Source organism: Mus caroli, unplaced genomic scaffold (assembly GCF_978045245.1).
Source record: "Mus caroli unplaced genomic scaffold, Mus_caroli_1 scaffold_8, whole genome shotgun sequence".
NCBI lineage: Eukaryota > Metazoa > Chordata > Mammalia > Rodentia > Muridae > Mus > Mus caroli.
In genome coordinates this window covers 106,174,731-106,196,042 of record NW_028227263.1, presented here as the reverse complement: position 1 = coordinate 106,196,042, position 21,312 = coordinate 106,174,731, and the positions used below count along the sequence as shown (strand labels likewise).

At 40.8% G+C, this 21,312-nt stretch overlaps 1 protein-coding gene and 1 long non-coding RNA gene across 4 annotated transcripts in view; one reads left to right on the top strand and one right to left on the bottom strand.

Moving 5' to 3' along the window:
* The window catches only part of LOC147003306 (uncharacterized), a 176,160-nt gene that overhangs the window by 30,524 nt on the left and 124,324 nt on the right, over positions 1-21,312 (bottom strand). For all 3 annotated transcript variants that reach the window (XR_015047749.1, XR_015047750.1, XR_015047751.1), the window contains one exon: positions 16,912-17,036. This is a non-coding gene — a long non-coding RNA (uncharacterized LOC147003306). The remainder of the gene's footprint in view (positions 1-16,911; positions 17,037-21,312) is intronic.
* LOC110289021 (uncharacterized protein C2orf78 homolog) lies at positions 150-12,723 on the top strand. Its single transcript, XM_085841103.1, has 4 exons — positions 150-228; positions 1,343-1,441; positions 8,931-9,692; positions 10,916-12,723. The coding sequence occupies exons 1-4, from the start codon at positions 150-152 to the stop codon at positions 12,721-12,723; spliced, it is 2,748 nt and encodes a 915-aa protein (XP_085697229.1).

The following is a 21,312-nucleotide window of genomic DNA, read 5'->3' as shown; positions in this document are numbered from 1 at the left end:
AATTTTGCAACAAGCTATGCATGAGGATATAAAGGAAATTGAAAAATCAATTACTAATTTAGAGACGAGTTTATCCTCTTTGGAAGTGTGCCGCCCTAAAAGAAGAATGCTGTTTCTGGGTCGATAAGACCGGATTAGTGCGATACAGCATGGCGAAATTGAGAACTCGCCTTGCACAGAGACAAAAAATCTTTGATGCCGATAAAGAATGGTTTGAGGGCTGGTCCAGTCAGTCCCCCTGGATGACAACTTTGATTTCCACACTCGTGGGGCCAGTTGTGATGCTTCTTTTGATACTTATGATAGGATCTTGCCTGTTTAAAAAGGTGGTGTCTCTCCTGCGGGAACGTGTACAAGTGCTTGAGATGATGGCTATGTATGAACGCCTTTAAATGATGTTGTTTTATTTGTTGCTAAAATAGGATTGCTGCCTATGAGAGAGAAGATATTAAGAATAACCAGCATTGATTGCGAAATTGCTTGAGGCTGCAGAAACCTGGGATTACCTCAGAATGAAAACAGGAAAAATGAAGAAAGGGATTGTGGGAGGCAGGGTGGACTGAATAGGATTGTCCCGGTGGTTGAGCGTGGCCAATACTCACAGGGCATTCAAAATTTCAAGATTTGTCAGGAAAGAAAGAAAGATATTATTGCCATATCTTATGATGCTTGGGTGGGGACCTTTTAGAGAAGCGTGGAGCCGAACTTGGACCCAGTATGTATAGTAAAAGGTCGCTGGCCACTCAGCTCTTGTACCCCACGAGGCTAGTCTCATTGCACGGGACAGAGTGAGTGCGCTTCAGCAGCCCAAGGAGAGTTGCGAGGCTAAACACTGCAGTAGAAGGGGCAAAGCGGCTGTTAAAACCTCTTCCAGGAGGGCGTGTCATCTATACGAAGGTTATATGTCCAAGTTTCCTTCTCCCAGGAAAAATGACATAGGGTCAGGCCAGGGTTCCTATGGGCGAAGAGTCTAAGAGGAGGACCCTGTGTAAGACCTATCTTGCACACTGAGAATTTGACCTCCACCCTCACTCTCAATCGCTTGGGTGGCCTTAAAATTAAAACAAAAGGAGGAGATGTGGAAAGCCACTCCCACATTCGCCATTACAAGATGGCGCATGACCTGGGTGTTTGAACAAGTAAAAAGGCTTACTGCGCATGTCTCTGGATAGTCCCTGTCCGCAAGGACACACACCCGTTAAGTGCGTCATCTGGTCTGTTTGGAAATGGCCCTGTGAGGATGCGCCACGTCAGAGGCGGGACAAAAATTCTATATAAGGCACGGGGCTGGGTTCCTCAGGGTCTTCGCATCCGTGTGTAAGCTTATGCTCTCCCTCTCAAGATGCATTAAAGCTTGGCTGCAGGAGAATCCTACTTGTGTCCCGTGTCGTTCTTGCTGGCGAGAAGCAGCGCGGGACATCTTATACCATTTCTTGTCCTGGTAAGACTTCCAGTAGCAAAATTTCATAAAGTTCTGTTGAGGAATTGGCCATATGTCCCATGTAGATCTACAAAACCAGGCTGTCATTTAGACAAAAGGGTGCTCCCTATCAGCAAAGAAGGCCCCCTGGCTGAAGATAATATCCACACACTCACTAAACATCTAGAAGCTGGGTGGAAGGCAACATGGAGCCTTTACCAACACATTCTGTGCCTTTGCAATGCTAAGGGACTCCTGGTGAATAGGACACTGAAAGAGAAACCTGGAAACCAGCAGAACCAAAAAACTCTTGACTTACCACCTGTTGTCCCAACAAAATGATCTAGGGCAATGGAAACAATGAACTTCTGGGAGTAGGCAATGACCTTGATTTGAACTTAATGAACTTTCTGAACTTAAGACTCACTCCACAAGAAGGAATCTATAGTCAACATTGCTAAGGTAACCGAGAACAGGAAACTATATAGCCTATAGACATAGGGTAAAACAAAAAAACTTGGTCATTTAACAAAAATATATATCAAGAAAATGACTCCTGATAATATTCTGCTATACTTCTTAGTTGAGTGCCTTAACCTGCCACCACCAGATGCTTTCTCTTGAGCAGTTGAGCTGACAGCAAGACATTATGGGAGAGGAAGTCTAAAGGATAGGTCTCCATCAAATGCCTTCATTGATAGCTGACTGAAGACCACAGTTGCAGAGGTGATATGAATGTACAAGTCAGACGACGTGGAAAAAAATAAACAAGTTACTCTAAATCAAATAAAGAAGTTCCAACAATATGAACTAACCAGTACCCCCAGAGCTCATTTCTCTAGCTGAATTTTTAGCAGAAGATGACCTAGTTGGCCATCATTGTGAAGAAAGGCCCCTTGGTCTTGCAAACTTTATATGCCCCAGTACAGGGGAAACATCAGGGTCAAGAAGTGGGAGGAGGTGGGTCATGTAGGGGGAGGGGTATAGGGGACTTTCATGATAGCATTTGAAATGTAAATGCAGTAAGTACCTAATAAAATTGGAGAAAATAACCTCAATAGAGGAAATGAAAGAATAGACTATATATTCATATCTTATATATACCTATATATGAAATATATTTACATATGTATATGTTTACATATGAACATATATGAATATATAGATATACGGATATATATGAATATATTATGTATATGTATATATTCCAATAACTCAAGATTGATATGTTCATCAAAAGATTGCTTGTATTTTTAGTATTATCTTTTTGAACAAATCTATTTTAAAAATAAAACTCAAAAAAATAAATAAATAAAACTCCACTTTTGAAGAAGAAAAAAAAGAAGTTCCACAATTCTTAAATGGCATCTTATATAACTGAAAAGCTTCTATAAGGCAGGGAACATGTAAACTGGACAAAGCAAAAGCCTAAAGAATGCAAGAAGAGTTTTCCTCACATCCTGTAATGGAGTTACCAAAGCAAGGACTAAATTTCAATGTATATGTATATGTATATATATACATATACATATCTTGAGTTATTGGAATATATACATATACATAATATATTCATATATATCCGTATATCTATATATTCATATATGTTCATATATATATATATATAAACAAGTCATGAAACTGGATTTCAAATGGTCAAGTCATCCAATTTCAAAATTGCATACATATCTGAACAAAATACTCAGTAGAGGAAATTCAAAGGCTGGGAAACACTTATAAAATGTTGCACTTCCTTTGTCATCAGGGAAATGCAAATCAAAACCCCTTTGAGATAACATCTTCAACTTGTTTGAATGCCTAAGATCAGTAATACAATAAATCATGCTGGTGAGGATGGGGAGCAGAGCTGAACACTCCATTTCTAGAGAGTATGCAAACTTGTACAACAAATATTGAAATTAAAAAGGCAGTTCTACAGTAAGTTGAAGTTGATCAACCTGCAGATCCAGGCATACCACTCTTGGGAATATATTGAATGGATGATCTTTACAACAACAAGGACAGTCATGTTAACACAATGGAATTATACTCTGCTATTACAAAAATAAATATTATGCAATGTGCAGGAAAATGAATGGAACTAGAAAAAATGATTCTGAGTTAGGTAATGAACACCCATAAATATACCTGTGGAATGCATGTACTAAAATCAGTAGATCTTGAGAAGGTGGATAAATAAGAGGGGTCCAGATGGAGGAACACATGTGTCTCTTGGGTATACAGTAACAGAATAGACTCTAAAGGTATAAAGGTTTGGATGGGAATGAAAATGATGATTGAGGTGGTAGAGGATATGGGGTGGATTAAGAGAGTGTAGGAAGTGAACACAGGTACAGAGAGGCTATTATGAGTGTGATATGGGAACCCACTCAAGGGAAACTTCCTCAAAATTATGAAGGGCATCCAAATAAGGACTTCTCGTAATGGAGGTTATAAAGTCTTATCCCATTTCTTGTCCTTGTAAGCCTCCCAGTGACAAAACTTCATAAAATTCTGCTGAGGTTTTGGCCGTATGTCCCATGTAGATCAACAAAACCAGGCTGTTACTTAGAAAAAAGGGTGCTCTCTATCACCAGAGAAGGCCCCATAGCTGAAGATGACATCCACACACTCACTGAACATCGAGAGTTTGGGTGGATGGCAACATGGAGACTTCACCAATACATTTTAGTGCCCTTGCAATGATAAGGGACTCCTGATGCATAGGACACTGAAAGAGAAACATGGAAACCAGTAACAAAAAAACCCTTGGCCTACACCCTGTCATCCCTACAAAATGTTCTAGGGCCATGGAAACAATGACCTTGTGGAAGTAGGCAATGAACTTCTGATTTGACTTAAGACTTACTCCACAAGAACGAATCTATAGTCAACAATGCTTGGGTAACCAAGAACCGGAAACTAGACAGCCTATAGACATAGGGTAAAACAAAAAACCTGGTCATTTAACAAAAATGTATTTCAATGAAATAACTCCTGATAATATTCTGCTATACTTCTTAGTTGGATGCCTTAACCTGACACCATCAGAGACATTCTTTGAAAGCAGTTGAGCTAACAGCCAGACATCATGGGAGAGGAATTCTAAAGGACAGGTCTCCATCAAATGCCTTCCCTCAGATCTAAGTGAAGCACACAGTTGTGGAGGTGAAATGAATATGTGAGCCAGGTGGTGTGGAAGACAAGTAGACAAGGTCCTCTGAATCAAAAGAAAAAAAAAAAAAAAAACAACAAGCTCTTCCCAGCTCAGAGACAGTGGTAGCACAGTCCCTGTATATGTCTGGAGCAGGTGCTTTGCATATAAATCATCTCAATATTAGCTTACTATTTTTACGGGAAAAGTAGCTATGAGGACAAGTAGGTCTCTTATTTTGATGACTGCACATGGGCCTCCTTTACTCCTATCATTTAGCCATATTAAACTTTGAAAAGATAGACTTCCTCCTTCTCAGTATATTTTTTATTTGGTTCTGTTTGTTTGTTGTCCTTGTAAAGCCTGTTCACTCCTAAGGAAAGATGCAAACTGAATGGAAACTGAGGAGTGAGGGGTTGGGAATGAGCAAGAATGTAGAGGTAAATGAATCTAAAATCAGGATACATTCTAAAAGGGAAAATTAAATGAATCAATGTACAAAATTTTAAATGAATAAACAGAAACTATGAGATTAAAAAAGTACAAGTTACATTCTCTCTCTTTGTATCTACCCCTCTTTTCTCAGTGTGTGCATGTGTTTCTTGTGTTTGTCTTTCTGTTTCCTTCTTCCTCTCCTTCCTCGTCTCCATCTATCTCTTCTCTCAATCTGCTTAATTTCAGAGTCCTGGCAATACTCATCTTGGGTCTACAGTGCTACAGAAGGACAATGTTTTTTCCCTGTGCCATCTACAACCAGGAGCATACTTTCAAGCATGATCTTGGCAAATGTGTGAAATTATTTAACAGCTGACAGAAGAGGAGTGAATCTCATTTCTGACGTCATGTGGAAAATTACATTCTTACTGCAGAAATTGTCCCGAACTAAACAACTTTCCACTGTCTTCATGGAGGGACATCTGTACAGAACTAGACATGCAGCTGCATGAAAAAGCACTAGCTCAGAGTAAAAGCCCCCCTGAGTAAACATTCTAGAACCTCATGTGACTGCTGGAGGACAGTTAAAATGGCTCTAATATCACTTTTAATAAAAAAAAAACCAATCAACACTGTTGTATTAGTTAATGCTTTGTGATGTAGATAGAATACAAAATGTGTATAAATTCATATTAGACATATGTCAAATAACAGTCTATGAACTTACCAGGGAGTGACAAAAATGGGAGATGCAACATAGGATAAAATGAAGAAAGGCACAGATTTCTCTGTGTATCAACAAAATACCAGGTGCATTTCTGTGCATGAAGGTACCCAGAGATGGTGAAAAGGTTGTCTCTTTATTGAAAAATAAACCAAAATACCTACAGTACTTTCTTTTTCCATTTAGTCCAACACCCTGTACAAACTAAGGCCCCCTTTTGTTCTCTACCTGTTCCACTGTCTCTGCCTTAGGCAGATCTGAGATACAAACAGGGCAGACAATGGTAGAAGACCAAGATTCTACAGAGTATGTTGCAAGGAGGAAGAAGCTAAAGTAACTGCCACTCTCTTTTTTAAGACACCAAGACTTGGTAGCTCACAATCATGATTCTACAGAGAGAAAGCCAGGGACATAAAGAATGTCCATGAGTCTGAAGCCTGAGGGAGATACACAGTCAGTTCCAAAACAACATGAGTTAAAGAGAAAAACCTGTCTCTGGAAAATGAAAGAAGGGTAGAGAAAATATCCAGAGGAAGCAGAATGTGGGCAGGAGAATAGCAACAAATGCTGAAAGAGGGAACACATGCAGTCAGCCTCATCATCAGTCCTTCTGTTGTTTGCTGATAAGTGCAGAACCCATGTTACATGCATCTGTCAGACAAAATCAAGACTACTGTGTCTAGAAATTTACGGTGCTATCACACTCTAGTGTAAGGATGCAGGAGCAAGCTGGTCCAAGGATCAAAGGCTTAAAACAGGAGCAAGCTGGTAAAAGGATCAAAGGCTTAAAAGATCTTAAAACTGTGATTTGAGCCCAACCTAGGCCAGAATAGCCAAATAAAAAATTTTTAAAAAAAGATTCCTGGACAAGAAACCAGAAAAGAGCCACAGTCTTAGGATTCACAATCTCCTACAAAGTGCTTTCAATGCACTCAGCACTGCCCTTCAACGTAGTCACAAAGGAGCTCTTTGATCTCTTTCTTTGTTCATGGACAGATGCAGACAACTCACAACTCAAAAACAGTTTCTCAACCTAGTTGCCTCAACCTAGGTGACCCCCTCCTTCCTGCCCAATGCTACTGTCCCTATGTTTAATGTGTGTTGATGGGATACATTTTGTTGGAATGTGACAGACCATATGCACATTATTAATACCAGTCCATGAATCTGGTAAGAAACACTGATATGATTTCCTAAGTTAAAGGGCAAGGCAAAAGGAACAGCCACGTGAAGATTACCTCCTTTCACCAGCACCTATCTCAGCATTCAGGGTACTATTTCTCCATTATCTTGTCCACTCAATCCTGTCTTGCAGCTCAGAATCTGTCCTTCCCATTGGCTACTAACTGATTTATGATATCATTCTCCCTCTTAGCCTACCAGCACCTGGTAGAACCCTGGGGTTTCCATGGTACTGCCTGTAAACACATTTGGATCACTACAGATAACCTGTGATGAGTGAACAGTGAGCTCTGTTTGATACTGGACATACTTGATGGTTTGGTCAGCATATCAGACAAAGACTACCATTTATCTGGCACAATCCGGCACAATCCGGGGTGGAGTACTGTTACTCCCCATACAGAGCCCCAACCCCCCCCCCCAAACATGTCAGGTAAGGAAAGCAACTTTCAAATATTTTTGATCACATCTTTCCTAATTTTTAGAATATGTTTATATCTTTAGAATACTAGGGATGACATGGAAATAGATATCTCACGTTGAAAGTCATATTAACTTTTGTTCTTACTAAGAATGTGACTTTAGAGACGTAGTTTACTCTCAACTGATTCTTTATCCAACTCAGAGAGATTACAGTGTTACTATGGTCTGTGCTCTGTGCTGTTGAATCTTAAAAGAGAAAGAATGTGGGGGAGACTAAGAGGTCGCTAGACTCTGTGAAGGTAGTTCTTCTAGTGAAAGAAATATTGAAGCTGTTACATGAAAGACAGATTCACAAGAACTGGGGGACAAAAAATCCAAAGTTTAAAGATGAAGGGCTAGAAAACAGAGAAATAGGAGTCAAACCTGCAGAGATGATCTTAAAAGAACACAATGATAGTTTGGGACAGAATGTTGCAGAGAACCACACATTTTAAAATAAAAGGCTCAAGGCACTTTCATTTCCCAAGCCTTGTTTAGGCAACCATATTGTTAAGATTCGTCTTGGCACCAGTTCACTGTCATATATAGAGAATATTATCCCACTCTGGTTCCCATCTTTTATAATCTACCACATCTTGTGCAGAGTTTTCTGATTCTTGTATGCACTGGTTGTGTTGGATACTATCAGTTGGTGCTGAGAACTCCATAGTCAGTTGTTCTCTGTACAACACTAAATGACACAGGTGGGAAATCCTCACAAGGTTTCCGCTCTCCAAGAGTTACAGGCAATTAACAGGAACAGAGGAAGAGTAAATCTTGTTCAGGGATCAACCTTCTAATAGGTTACCAAATCCCAAAGAGTCAGCCCTAAACACATGTACACAGCATGAAATGTGACCAGTAGGTTGTATACATAATGTCATACAAACACAGGTGTTTAAGAGTTATACTTATAAAAGATATCATCAGTTACAGAAGTGGGAGGGACAAAGGAGGAGGTAGCAAAGAAAATTAAGTAAATACAATATTCATATACAAACTCCCTGACATGTAATTTTTAAAAACAAAATTACCCACAGAGTATAGATAAGATTGGTGGTCATGGTAATCAACTATAATAGCAGCATGTCAGATGCAGAGGCAGGTTGGTTTCTGTGATTTCAAGTCCAGCCTACTCTTAAGTACAGAGTCCATGTCTCTTTACATAGATGTGCACAGGACAGGGAAAAGGCAGTACCTTGAGAAGCTATCTAAGGCTCTCCTACCTCTGAAGGACAGAGATTTGAGGCAATGTCACAGCAGGTATGAGAGCAAGACAAAGCAGGGCAAAGAAGGAATATGTCTACATTGGAGCCAAGGTTGAACCAGATCAACCAGGAATCCCATGCCCACAGAGGAAGATCAGGTAGCTCATCAAAGGAGTGTCATTCTGGCTAGCGCCAAGAATCAATCTGAGAACTTGTAATTGGAATTCTGGAGGAAACTTCAGTCTTAGTCAATCACAGCTAGTACAAACTGGATATAGCACTGCTCCCCACAGTAACCTAGAAAACATCAACCTCACCATTTTCCCACTGTCTTCTTCCTCTCTACAGAAAATTTCCAAAGTTCACCTTTCTTTGGGACAGAAAGCACTCTGCACCCTTCTCTGCCTCTTCTGAGCAACTCCATAGAGCCTGCAGGAATGGTGTGCAACTTTTCTAGGGTCTCCACACCAGATGTGAGCTCAGCATGGCTTCTACCATCAGCATCCAACACTTCTCTCCAGCCGCTCATGGGTAATGCCTATCTTAACCCACATGCTGGCACAACCACGCTGACAGTGCTAACAGAGCAGGGCCAGATTTCCACCTCTGCACCCTCCTATCCAGGTGCTCTCAAGTGGGATTGCACTGGAAGCACTCATGGGAGGGAAGATGCACTCCAGGAATTCAATATGACCCTCATTGACCAGGACACTACACTCTCCTCCCTGGCTGTAACAAACCACTGTGATAAAAGTTTAGATCCCAATGTCATAGTTCCTTTTTATCCAACACTGCCTGCCAGCTTTGTCCAGGTCACACCACCGCAGATGCCAAGTCAAGGATACAGCCTGGCACCTTCCTACCAGGTGGGCAGCCAGGTCTATTACTATGAGCACAGCAACCTGGGCCCTCTGATAGCTGGAGAATTTGGGCAGTGTTTGCAGCCCCATGGCTCTGTGTCCTACCCTGGGAATCAGACCTCTGCGCTCCAACCGGAGATGGTGATGGTGCTAAAGGAGAATCAGCCAAGGAATATCCAAATACCACTTTTTACCTCTGCCTTTTCCTATTCCACATCTGCTCAGTCCATGCCAGACAATGCTCTTCCCGGTGAGTACAGATCCAGGAGGGAAGTAGTGGGATCAGCACTCCAAAGAATTTGACCTCTATCTTTCAGTAGTAGACAGTCCACACAGAGGGAGAATGAGTCTCCTGACAGGTTAAGTATAGCTCTGGCTTTCCACCACCACCTTTAGACTCTATCAAAAGAGAGAATGCAAGGCCACAGTGAGTAGCATTCATCCTGTATTAAATGATATCCATGGAGCACACCATAGTCACACATGTAACTAACTATACAGAATAATCCGTCCTATCCACCAATACACTGCAATAGAGTCCTTCCTGACCTATTATTGACCTTGTGTCTAGAAGACACTGAAGAAATGTTTTGGTAACATGGGTTTTTCCATGAGTTGAAATCCTCCAGAGCAATGTAGCTCAGAATCTGTCCTGGAGGAAGAATTCCTCCCAGATTCTCAGCAACTGTCCTGGAATATTCTGACACTTAAAATTGTAGAGAGAGTATGGCATAGTCAAGGTACCATTTCTAATTTGGCAAAGCCTGCTCGTTTTTGTTTGTTTTGTTTTGTTTTTATTTTGCTCTAGTACTGCAGAGGTAACCCATGTTCAAAAACGTAAGATCATGCAGACATGTTCTCTACTACTGAGTCTCACACAAGCCCAAAAATTTCAAATTCTCATACCATTTTACATTCTACTTATAACATTGTGAAATATGGGAGTGGGGAAAATTGTGGGTTGTTTAAATGCTTGCCTTGCAGGAGTGCCTAAGTGGGTTTGCATACCTAAATGTACATAAAAAAAAAAAACAAGATTCTGGGGTCATCTGAAAATGACATTATTCAAAGGGTCAGGTAAGCTTTTGGAAATTATGGACCAGACAACCTTCCTATTAGCAGGGTTCCACGAAAATGAGAGGAGCTCTTAATAAAGACAAGGGGAAAGGAAGTTGAGGCCCACACATCCAGGGAATTTGGTAACTGACCTACTGAGGGTTTTCCACCACAAACCACACAAAGAGGAAGGAAAATAAAAATATCTGAGAAAGCATGACATGCAATGATCTGCAGAAACAAAGCAGTCACCATCAGTCTGCCCACAGAGTTAGCATCCAAACAATTCAACAAGAGCTCATAGGAATGTCCTCACACTGCTGCAGGGGCCAAATGCTGTGGTCTATGAAATGGGGTTAGGGGTGGGGAGCATCTCATTTACCCCAGGCACTGACTTCTTCCTTCACTCTTTTCCAGTGGTTCAAATGGAGACGTCCCTGGGATTGCCAACTTCAGGCCAGACACACTGTCAGCTGCAGAGTCCAGAATTCTGCAACACCTGTGTCCAGGTTTCTGAGATAAGGCCACCAGCAGTCAACGGGGACAGGGCATTAACCGCCCCCATCCACAGTCCTTCAGAGTTCCTGGCCTTGCCTTCAGCTCCAAGCTTGGAACAACCAGAGGACAAAACCATGCCTGAGATAAAAGAGGACACAAAAGAAAACCCAGACACACCAATCCTGAATTTGGAACACCCTGACTTGCAGCAGCCTCTGCATTGCACTGATACTGAGAGCCTCAGGCAGAAGCCTGATTCTGATAAGGCCCATTTGGGATGCATCTGTATAGGTCCGAAAGAGCTTGTGGGGCAAGAGAATGAGATTGGATCCAGCTTCGACTTTAAAGACATCACTAGATTTGAGGCAGACATTCAACTTCCCCAACTCCTAAACACCCTCACAGACATAGACCAAGATCAGTCCTGTGAAAACTGGAGAGTCACCAGTGGCCCCTCTGACCAGGTGAGGAAGAACAAACATAAATCCTTTAAGTTGCTTGAGGGGGCTCCTCAGGCCAAAATCCAGGACCGGGACCTGGTGGAGGGAGAGGGGGCTGTGGGTGTTGCTGGGGCCAGTGACAGGGCTATTGACATCATGGCAAAGCACCCAGAAGACAAAGCTCCCAAAGTGCCCTCCAGCAAGAACAGAAGAGCTAGAAAACAGGGGCAAGAAAGACCAAGTGGACCAGAGAACAAATCCAAGAAACCAGAGGAGCTTAAACAGTCAAGGAAGAGAGTCAAAGCAGAAAAGGATCCCACCATCCCCAAGAACAAGAGGAAGAGAAACCCACCTGAGCTCAGTCAAAACAGCTTCAAGAAGCCTCGAACCAACCTTGCAATGCACATGCTGGAGTCCGTGCAGGTCTTCCACCCACTGGGAAAGAAGAGTGAGAAGAAAACTGGCACCTCCTCCTTCAGAGGTCTGCAAACCTTCACCAGCAACAAAGATCCAGGTCCAGGCTCAGTTACTACAACAGTGTTAAACATGCCATGTGAGGGCCAGGGTCCTCCCAAAAGCCCAGGGAAGGTTCAGAGAGCAGAGAGCAGTGTTGACAAAGATTGTCTATCTCCATCCCAGTATGAGCTGCCCCCAGCTGGGAAGGTCAAGTTAGTTCCTCTGCCTTTTCCAACTCTGGACAAGCCTCAATCCAGACCTGCTTCTAGAAAGCCCCTTTTCCTGGCTTTACGCAGGCCCACTACAGTTTACCCTGTGCAGCCTCACTCTCACTCAGCTCAAACTACCACACTCAGGCCAGCCCAACCACCTCCTGTGAGCACATCTTTGATAGCCTCTGCCAAGCCAGCTCCTGCAATTTCCTCCAGTGCCACTGGACCTAATGTAACCAACACCAACCAGTCTACTGCTGTGCCCCAGTTGGCCACCTCGAGGCCTGTATCCTCCAGAGCATCATCTCATACATCATTCCAGAGAGAGCTTGTTTCTGCTGCCAGGAACAAGGTACCATCGCCTCCCAAACCTCCAACCCAATATCTGCTGCATGACTTCAGCCTCCAACCCATTCCATGGAAGAAAGTCGACATTCTGGGACCAGTTGTCTCACAACCCATCACAAAAGAGCAGAGGCCAGAGAGGGAGGCCATGAAGAGGCGAGCCCAACAAGAGCGCGAGAATGCTGTCAAGAACCCCTCTACTGGGATACTTCAGATTTTCCTTCAGAGGGAGAGGGATATGGAAATTTCTCAATATTATGGCTATGCAATGTAAGAGCTCGCCAGATCATTGCAACAAAGTGCTTTTCAACATTTACTTGAAAAGATATAGTCACTGATACAGAGGAATAAAAGTAAAGAAAAATATATAAATATGTATATACATAAGAACGTGCTGGAATATAGAAGTGCTGGAATATAGAAGACTAAGTATATAGATAGATAGAAAAAATACATACCCACATGAATTTTAATAGTTAGTAAAATTGCCATACAATGTAAGTTGGCTAGTTTATTCTGTTTCTCTTAACTGTGATGATTTTGTTTTTGTTATATTCTATATAAACATAAATGTAAGAAATAGTTATTTAACATTAAATCAATTTAGAAAATTCTACACTTGTGCTAAAATTATTTTTGAGCTTTTCATTCACTGGACATGGTATATCTTGAATTACATACTGAATATTGAGCACACACTCCTTCCATTTCCATAAACCTGTACATTTCTCACCTCTCAACACAGCTCATATTCATTGTTATGATACAGGGATTTTCTTCCAATTTTATGAATCATATTCATGCAGGATTTCACTTATAGAAGTATGATCTAGGACACATACATGGAAGAAAATAGAATTTACTGAGCCTGGTTAAGGCATGATAGTCTCCACTAAATTGTTTTCCTGTCGACAACATAATTTCATTTTTATGAATAAATTTCCCATTGTGTTTACACATCACATTTCCTTTATACTCTTCTCTGTTGTTGACACTAAGGCTATTTCCCTAATGTATCTGCTGTGGACTGTTGTAATAGCTGTTTTTGGTGTTAACCTGACTACATCTCTATTTAATTAAAACTCAATTTATTGGGTACACCTGTGAGGGGTTTTCTTAATTAAAAGTTATTAACTCATTTGAAGTATACATACTGAACATTAATCTGGATCTTCTTTGGTGGGAAGATCTACCTTTAATTTGGCCAAACCTCCTTGTGTCAGTCTATATAAAGAATGTGGATTAGGAAGCATTTTGTTCTTTGCTTGCTTGTCCTTGCACTTGCTATCCAGTTCATTCCTCTACTGGCATTACAGCCTCATTCTTCAGGATTCCAGACAATGTATACTGAAGACCTGATCAAATAGCCACATGGATTGAATAGCTACAGGACTGGTGTTAGACAGCCATTATTGTACTATTACTGTACTACAAGACCACAGCCTGCAAGTCATTCATATAGATAGATAGGTAGATAGATAGATAGATAGATAGATAGATAGATAGATAGATAGATTCTACATAAATATTCATTGTATCAATTTTGTTCCTCTAGGGAACTCTTAACTAGATATTCTGGCTATGCAAAGTGAGAGCCATGTACAAGTGTGCTACAATCAACACTGACAGTTAAATATGTCTCTAATATAGTGAATTTAATTCCTTTTTGTAAATACCCAGGGGTGGTATTACCTGGGCCATACGTTAGATTCATTTTTAATTCTTTGAAGAGTCTCCCCTCCACTGTGTTTCTGTTGTGTAGTAATTCTAGGAAACACTCATGGACACTTTTTTTTTCTTTTTGTGACAGGGTTTCTCTGTGTAGCCCTGGCTGTTCTGGAACTCACTTTGTAGACCAGGCCTGCCTAGAACTCAGAAATCCGCCTGCCTCTGCCTCCTGAGTGCTGGGATTAAAGGCTAGTACCACCATGCCCGGCTTTCATGTACACTTTTAAAGGTAAATAGAATGTCTGTACTTCTGGTCAGCATCTCCATCAGGAATTGTGGAAATCATGGAGCCCTGAGTCACACTACCTTTGACAATTCTTTAAAGATTTTTTATTTTATGTATGTGAGTATGCTATCTGCATGTACATCTGCATGCCAGAGGAAGATATCAAATTCTATTATAGATGGTTTTGAGCCTCCATGATTTTGCTGGGAATTGAACTCAGGACCTCTGGAAGATCATCCAGTGCTCTTAACCACTGAGCCATCTTTCTAGCCTGACTTTGGAGTTTTAAGCACAAAACTATATCTTGAGCTGACACATTTCAGTTTTCAGTAAGAATTATCAAGACACAGAACTACAGAAGGAGAAGGCAAGGCTAATACATTTAGGGGCTTTTCCTGGATCCAGGAACTATGTCCTACGTGTTTGATGGTTAAGCCTTTGTTGCCATTTTTGGCAGGTGTAGGGGTCTACATGCTGGATTCTAAGGTCAGCATGGTGTTTCCAGCATGGTCTCGGTTGTGCTAAGGTCTGGGCCTGTTACAACTCCTATACACCATGTAAAATCTTATATCCTTACCAGTGATACAGAAGATTTTTCTGCAAACTTGACAGTGTTTGTCATTTCTTGACTCAATTAGTGCCATTGATCACTTGTTCTTTAGTTGGTGGTAGTAATTGGGAAGGCTACATAACCTTCAGGAAACACAGCCTTCCTAGCAGAAGTGGCCTTTAAGGTTATAGTCTAGAAGTGGTTCTGGCCTTTCTCTTTCAAGGTCACCCATGACATGAGAAGCCACTGCTATACACCACACTGCTATAATCTGTGCCATTCCACCATGCCTGCCCTGCTGTGATACACTACAGATCTCTAAACATGAGCGCAAACAAACCTCCCCTCCTTGTTTCTGCCAGGTATTGTGTCACAGCAGCAAGAAAGAAACTAAAAGGCTGTAGAGAGTGTGCAGTGTATGCTGTCTAGTTTTGTGTCAACTTTAGCTTTGAAACAAGCTAAATATATCTGAGCCCAGGGAATCTCAATTGAGAAAATGCCTCAAGAAAATTAGGCTGAAAGCAAAACTTCAGGGCATTTTCTTAATAAGTCATTGAGATGGGAGGACCCATTCCATTCTACAAGGTGCCATTCCTAGGCCGGTGGACCTAGAGCCCCTAAGAAAATTGGTTGAGTGTGGCTGGAGAGATGGCTCATTGGTTAAGAGCACTGGCTATTCATCCAAAGGTCCTGAGTTCAATTCCCAGGAACTAAATGGTGGGACACAACCATCTATTATGGGATCTGATTTCATTTTCTGATGTGCATTTAAAAAAGGCATTCACCAGGGCCACGAAGCAGGAGTCGGTGGGTTGAGGAATAGGGCCGGGGAGGGTAATGGGGGCTTTGAGGATAGCATTTGTAATGTAAATGAAGAAAATATCTAATAAAAAATAAAAAGGCATTCACATATATAAAATACATGCATAAATCATTTTTAAAAAATAAGCTGAGGAACCAGTGTACAAAACTCATCCATGGCCTCTGCATCAGGTCCTGCCTCCAGATTGCTTCCCATTTTGAGTCCTTGCCTTGGTTTCCCTCAATGGACTTTGACTCAGGATATTTAAGAGTAATTAATAAACCTTTTTCTTCCCAGGTTGCTTTTGGTCATGGTGTTCAATTAGTGACATAGACACCCTATGTAAAATAATTGGTGAATGTGCTTGCGGTCAGACCTGATGATAGTGACTGTGGCAGAGGCCAACAAATACACATAACTGTAAAAGGCATAAGAGAAAGTAACTAATTGAAATCATGTCCTGATTTTCAGAGACTCATTGTTTAATAACTGAAGCTTATTCTTGAATTTCTGTATGAAAATGTTCTTCAGTCTTCGATAAGGCAGCTTGAAGACTTCAAGGCAGCAAACAAAAGAAACTTTCAGAAATGTAGCAAGATGTTAGCTCTAAAAGCACACTGGCATTGACTGAAGTAGCAGCTATGTGTGTGAGTGTTGGCACATAAAACCCACAGCATGAGTGGGAAGTTCAGAGGTAAACTCTCTGAAGTTAGTCCTTCTGTGTCACTGTTCAATTTGGTGATGGAATACAGGAGGTCAGATTTGGGTGGCAAACAGCTTTACCTGCTGAGCCATCTCACCAGTCCTCCTTCAAATTTTCCAAAACAAGTTGCCAAAGGTACGTGGAGTAACCACTGTGTCACTGAACTTTAAATTCTGAAACAACTTTCATAGATTCACTCATGGAAAAATGCATTTCCTAGTTGAGAAGTTTACCGTAGATTGCTATAACAAGGAAAAAATTAAGATGTCATTTTCATCAAACAATTTTTGAAGTAAGCAAAAAGATGTTTCCCCATCCATTTGTAAAAACTTTCAATATATTTGCATGTTTTCTGTATATATTTGTTTTTTTTTACTAATATTTCTATAACCATCTTAAAAACTAAGACTATCTAACCTATAAGTGGACCCCACTTATATAAGAACACCTCACCTGAGAACATCTCTTAAGAATACAGGTTCTGACAACATTTTCTTCAGGAGTTTTCCTCTTCTGTGGTAATCCAGGCCCACCTTCCTTTTTATGGAAAAGAGCAGCTTCGCATACACGGTAATTATCTGCACAAGGAGGGGATTCCAACATGATATAATCAGTGATATATTCTGTTTTCAAGCAGACCATGTTCTTGGCAGTTGCCTCAACAACAAATTGACTTTAGTGCACTTACCTAAAATGCATAGATTTCAAGCCCCAGCAGTGCACTGGAAAATTTCAGCTGTATCCTGAACACTGCTGTGATGCGTTTGTGTAGCAGTTTAAAGGCATACAGCTGAAGGACTTTGCTTCAGATTCTAATGATACTGTAAACTGGATGCCTTTAACCTGAATTTGAATCACTGGATATTGTCTGTGCCTAATAAAAACTTAACTAGTTTGTCAATCCACAGAGTACATGAGGACTTTTCTTGTAAGTATATGAGGCTGTAGTAGCATCAACAAGGAGATTTGCTTCAAAAAAGTTGTAGTTCATAAAAGCAAAAGTTATACATTAGGGTTATTTCATTTTTTCCTGATTCTTATATATGTATTCTTGCCATTTAACCTCTTTTTAACAGAGAGTTTAACAATGAAGTTTGAGCTCTAAACTTAAAAGATGTATATATGTAAATGTGTGTATGTATAAACTTCTTTCATTTGCCAAATTTGGACATGAAAACTTTAAGAGAGATAAAGAATGAAAAATAGAAACTCAAAAAAAATTCAGGTTTTGGGGTTTAGGGAGATGTTTCAGGGATCAAGAGCACTGGTTGCTTTTCCAGAGTTTCCAGCTCCCACACTGGGTGGCTCCTAACCTGTAACTTCAGATCCAATGGAGTTATCTTCTGCCCTCTATGGACACTTACACACACACACACACACACACCCACACACACACACACACACACAAATACATACACTTACACACCTTATAATCTTTTAAAAAACATGTAGATTCCCGGAGCTGGAGATATGAGTCAGCAGTTAAAGACCTCTGGCTCCTCTTTCAGAGAACCAAAGTTAATTACCCAGCATCCACATGACAATTCACATGTATCTGTTCATCAAGGTCAAGGGCTTGTGACATCTTACACATGCATCACACATGAAGCCAGAACATCAATGAACATAAAAATAAATTAAAATATGTAGATTCTGGGGGAACCTTCTCCACGATAACTCTCTTAACAGATGCCAAGAATCAAAAAATTTGAACCTTTCCTTTGTCAGCTTTTTCAGATAGTGTCTTGATGTGTATGCTAAGAGGGCCTCAGGCTTTCTATCCTCCTGAGTGCTGAGGTTATACTATGCATTCTATTGTCCATGTGATAAATTTAATTTACCAAATGCAACAATGTATACTTCATTTGATAAGTCCCTCTGTGTCAAATATTGTTCTCAGTACTTTTCTAGCAAACAAGAATCACAATTCATACACTGCTTTCTGAAGCTGACAAAGTGAGTGTATCCTCCGTAAAAAGCAAAATTTCAGTTATCAGGCAACTGTCTTATCACTGTTGCTCTGAGGAACCCACCATCATACTGTAATCTGAGAATCACAGGAAACACTGGCAGATAACCAAGGTCATGCAACATATTTGAAGAGAGACAATTAATAGACTCCTAATAAGTGAAATAGAGTTAGCTTCTGACTGAGCTGGGCCTTTGTGTCCCAGACCTTCAGTCACAAAAATCATTTTTTGTCTTTTATCACAGTGATAGAACCTAATGTCCTAAATGCCTAGAATGCTTTCTGGATTGGATGCAATAAGAGAGACTATAAATTTCAATGCTCCAGAAGCTCAGACAGGAATGCTACACTTTCAAGCTCACCCTAGATTTCATAGCAAGTATCTGGGAGACATAGGGAGACTGTCTTCAGAGTGAAAACCTAAATCAAAAATCAAAAATTAAAAAACAAAAAACAAAACAAAACAAACAAACATACAAACGAAAGGCTCCAAGTCCACCAGAGTCAGCTGTAATGAACATAGTTCAAATTTTTATTTTAAAAACCTAGAACAGCTTAGTAAAGGAACTCTACAACACCCAAGGCTACATCTGATAACCAGAACCCAGAAACATCACTACAGATAACCAGACACAACCCTAGAACTCCAAGATGCCCACTGGACGGTTTATAAGTACAGACCAAAATGTGCTCTGCTCTGCAAAGCTGGAAAGATGCCACCTTGATCTGCACTGCATCTGGAGTGTCTTCCCCCAGGATGTCAACCCTTCTATTAGAGACTGGACCTGACCATCAGCTAAGATAAATCACATGGGTTAGTACCCTTCAGGAGGTACAACTAGTATTGCAGTTAGGAATTTAGGGTAGGAACCTTGTGTGATGACCTTCAGCATAATAAAATACAACTTTTAAAAGTTACTATACTAATTACCCATGCCTAGATCCTTGTTTCAACACCAGCTAAACCTACATATTTTTTACTCATAGGAAAGAAAGCCTTAAATGAGGTCATAAAAGTACTTAGTAGCAGACATAGAAATAAAACCTGGTCCATCACGAAGGGTTTGACTCATAACCTCGGGAATGAATTCTAGGCCACCCAGGGCCACCCAGTGAGTCCTTTATGCAAAAACAAAAACAACAAACAAAAATAAACAAACCCAGAATGCAAAAGGAATCCTACAGCCATTACTGCCAATATCATGGGCCCACTTGTGCCCTCCCTAGTCCCCAATCTCCCTCTTGTCCTCTCTATGCCAGCTTGCCTAGTCCCTATACTTCATTAATTCTGACCTGCAAAGTAAAGGGGCCTCAGAAGACAGTTGCCACTGGAGACACACACAGAGAGAGAGTGTGTGTGTGTGTATGTGAGAGAAAGAGAGAGAGAGAGAGAGAGAGAGAGAGAGAGAGAGAGAGAGAGGGAGAGAGAGAGGGAAAGAGAGACAGAGACAAATACAGAGACAGAGACACAGAGAGAGACAGAGACACAGAGAGAGTGACAAGGAAAGAGACAGACACAATGACAACCAGCACCAAAATAACATGAAGAAGCAATCATTAGTTATTAATATCCCTCAACATCAATGGAGCTGATTCCCCAGTAGAAAGAAACAAGCTAACAGTGTGGATAAATAGACAGGATCCACCATTCCGTTGTATAAAAGAAACAGGCCTTAGCAACAAAGATGGATATTACCTCAGTGTAAAGGATTGAAATTTTTTTTTCAATCAAACAGACCCAAGAAATGAGCTGGAGAGCCATTCTAGCATCTGATAAAGTAGACTTTCAATCAAAAGTAATCAAAAGATACAGGGAAGGATGCTTCATACTCATGGAAAAAATCCAATTCTGAAAATACATGCCCCAAATGTAAGGACATTTAAAGTCATAAAAGAAACACTTCTAGAGCTTAAATCACACCACCACACAATAATAGTGAGTGACTTCAACACCTCACTCTTAACAATTAACAGGTTATCAGGAAAACAAAGTCAACAAAGAATAATGAAGCTAACCGGTTATGAATTATGTGGACCTAACAGATATTTATAGAACATTTTACCAAAATACAAAACAATGTACCTTATTCTCAGCATCTCATAGATCCTTCTCCAAGACTGACAACATACTTAGTCATAAAGCAAGCCTTTGTCAACAGATAAAGAATATTGAAATAATCCCTTATATCATATTAGATCACCATGGATTAAAGCTGGACTTCAACAAGAAAAGAAACAACAGACAGCCTACAAACTCATGGAAACTGAACAACTTTCTACTAGTGACCACTGGGACAGGAAAAAGTAAAGAAAACATTAATAGGTTCCTAAAATTCAATGAATATGAAGGCACAACATAACCAAGAGGAAAGCTCATAGCACCAAGTGCTCTCAAAGAGAAAGAGACTTGTAGTAGGGAGGACTACCTGTTAAAGGACAATCATACCAACTCACTGACAAAACATCTGTCCCAAAATTTGTTCTGCATACAAAAAGTATAGGGACAAAGATGGAGCAGAGAGTGGAGGAATGGCCAGTCTATGACTGAACCAACTTGCAATCCATGCTATGAGGAACAACCAGTCCCCAATGGAGAGAGAGAGAAGGGACTGAAGGACTTGAAGACTTTTGCAACCCCATAGGAAGAACACGAATATCAACCAGCCAGACACCACAGAACTCCCAGGGACTAAGCCATCAACAAAGGAGTATACATGGGTCTAGCTGCATATGTAGCAGAGGATGGCCTTGTTATGCATCAATGGAAGGAGAGGTCCTTTGTCCTATGAAGGCTTGATAGATGTCCCAGTGCAAAGGAATCGAGGGTGAGGACGTGGGTGGGTGGAGGAACACCTGCATAGAAGCAGGGGAAGGGACGATGTGAT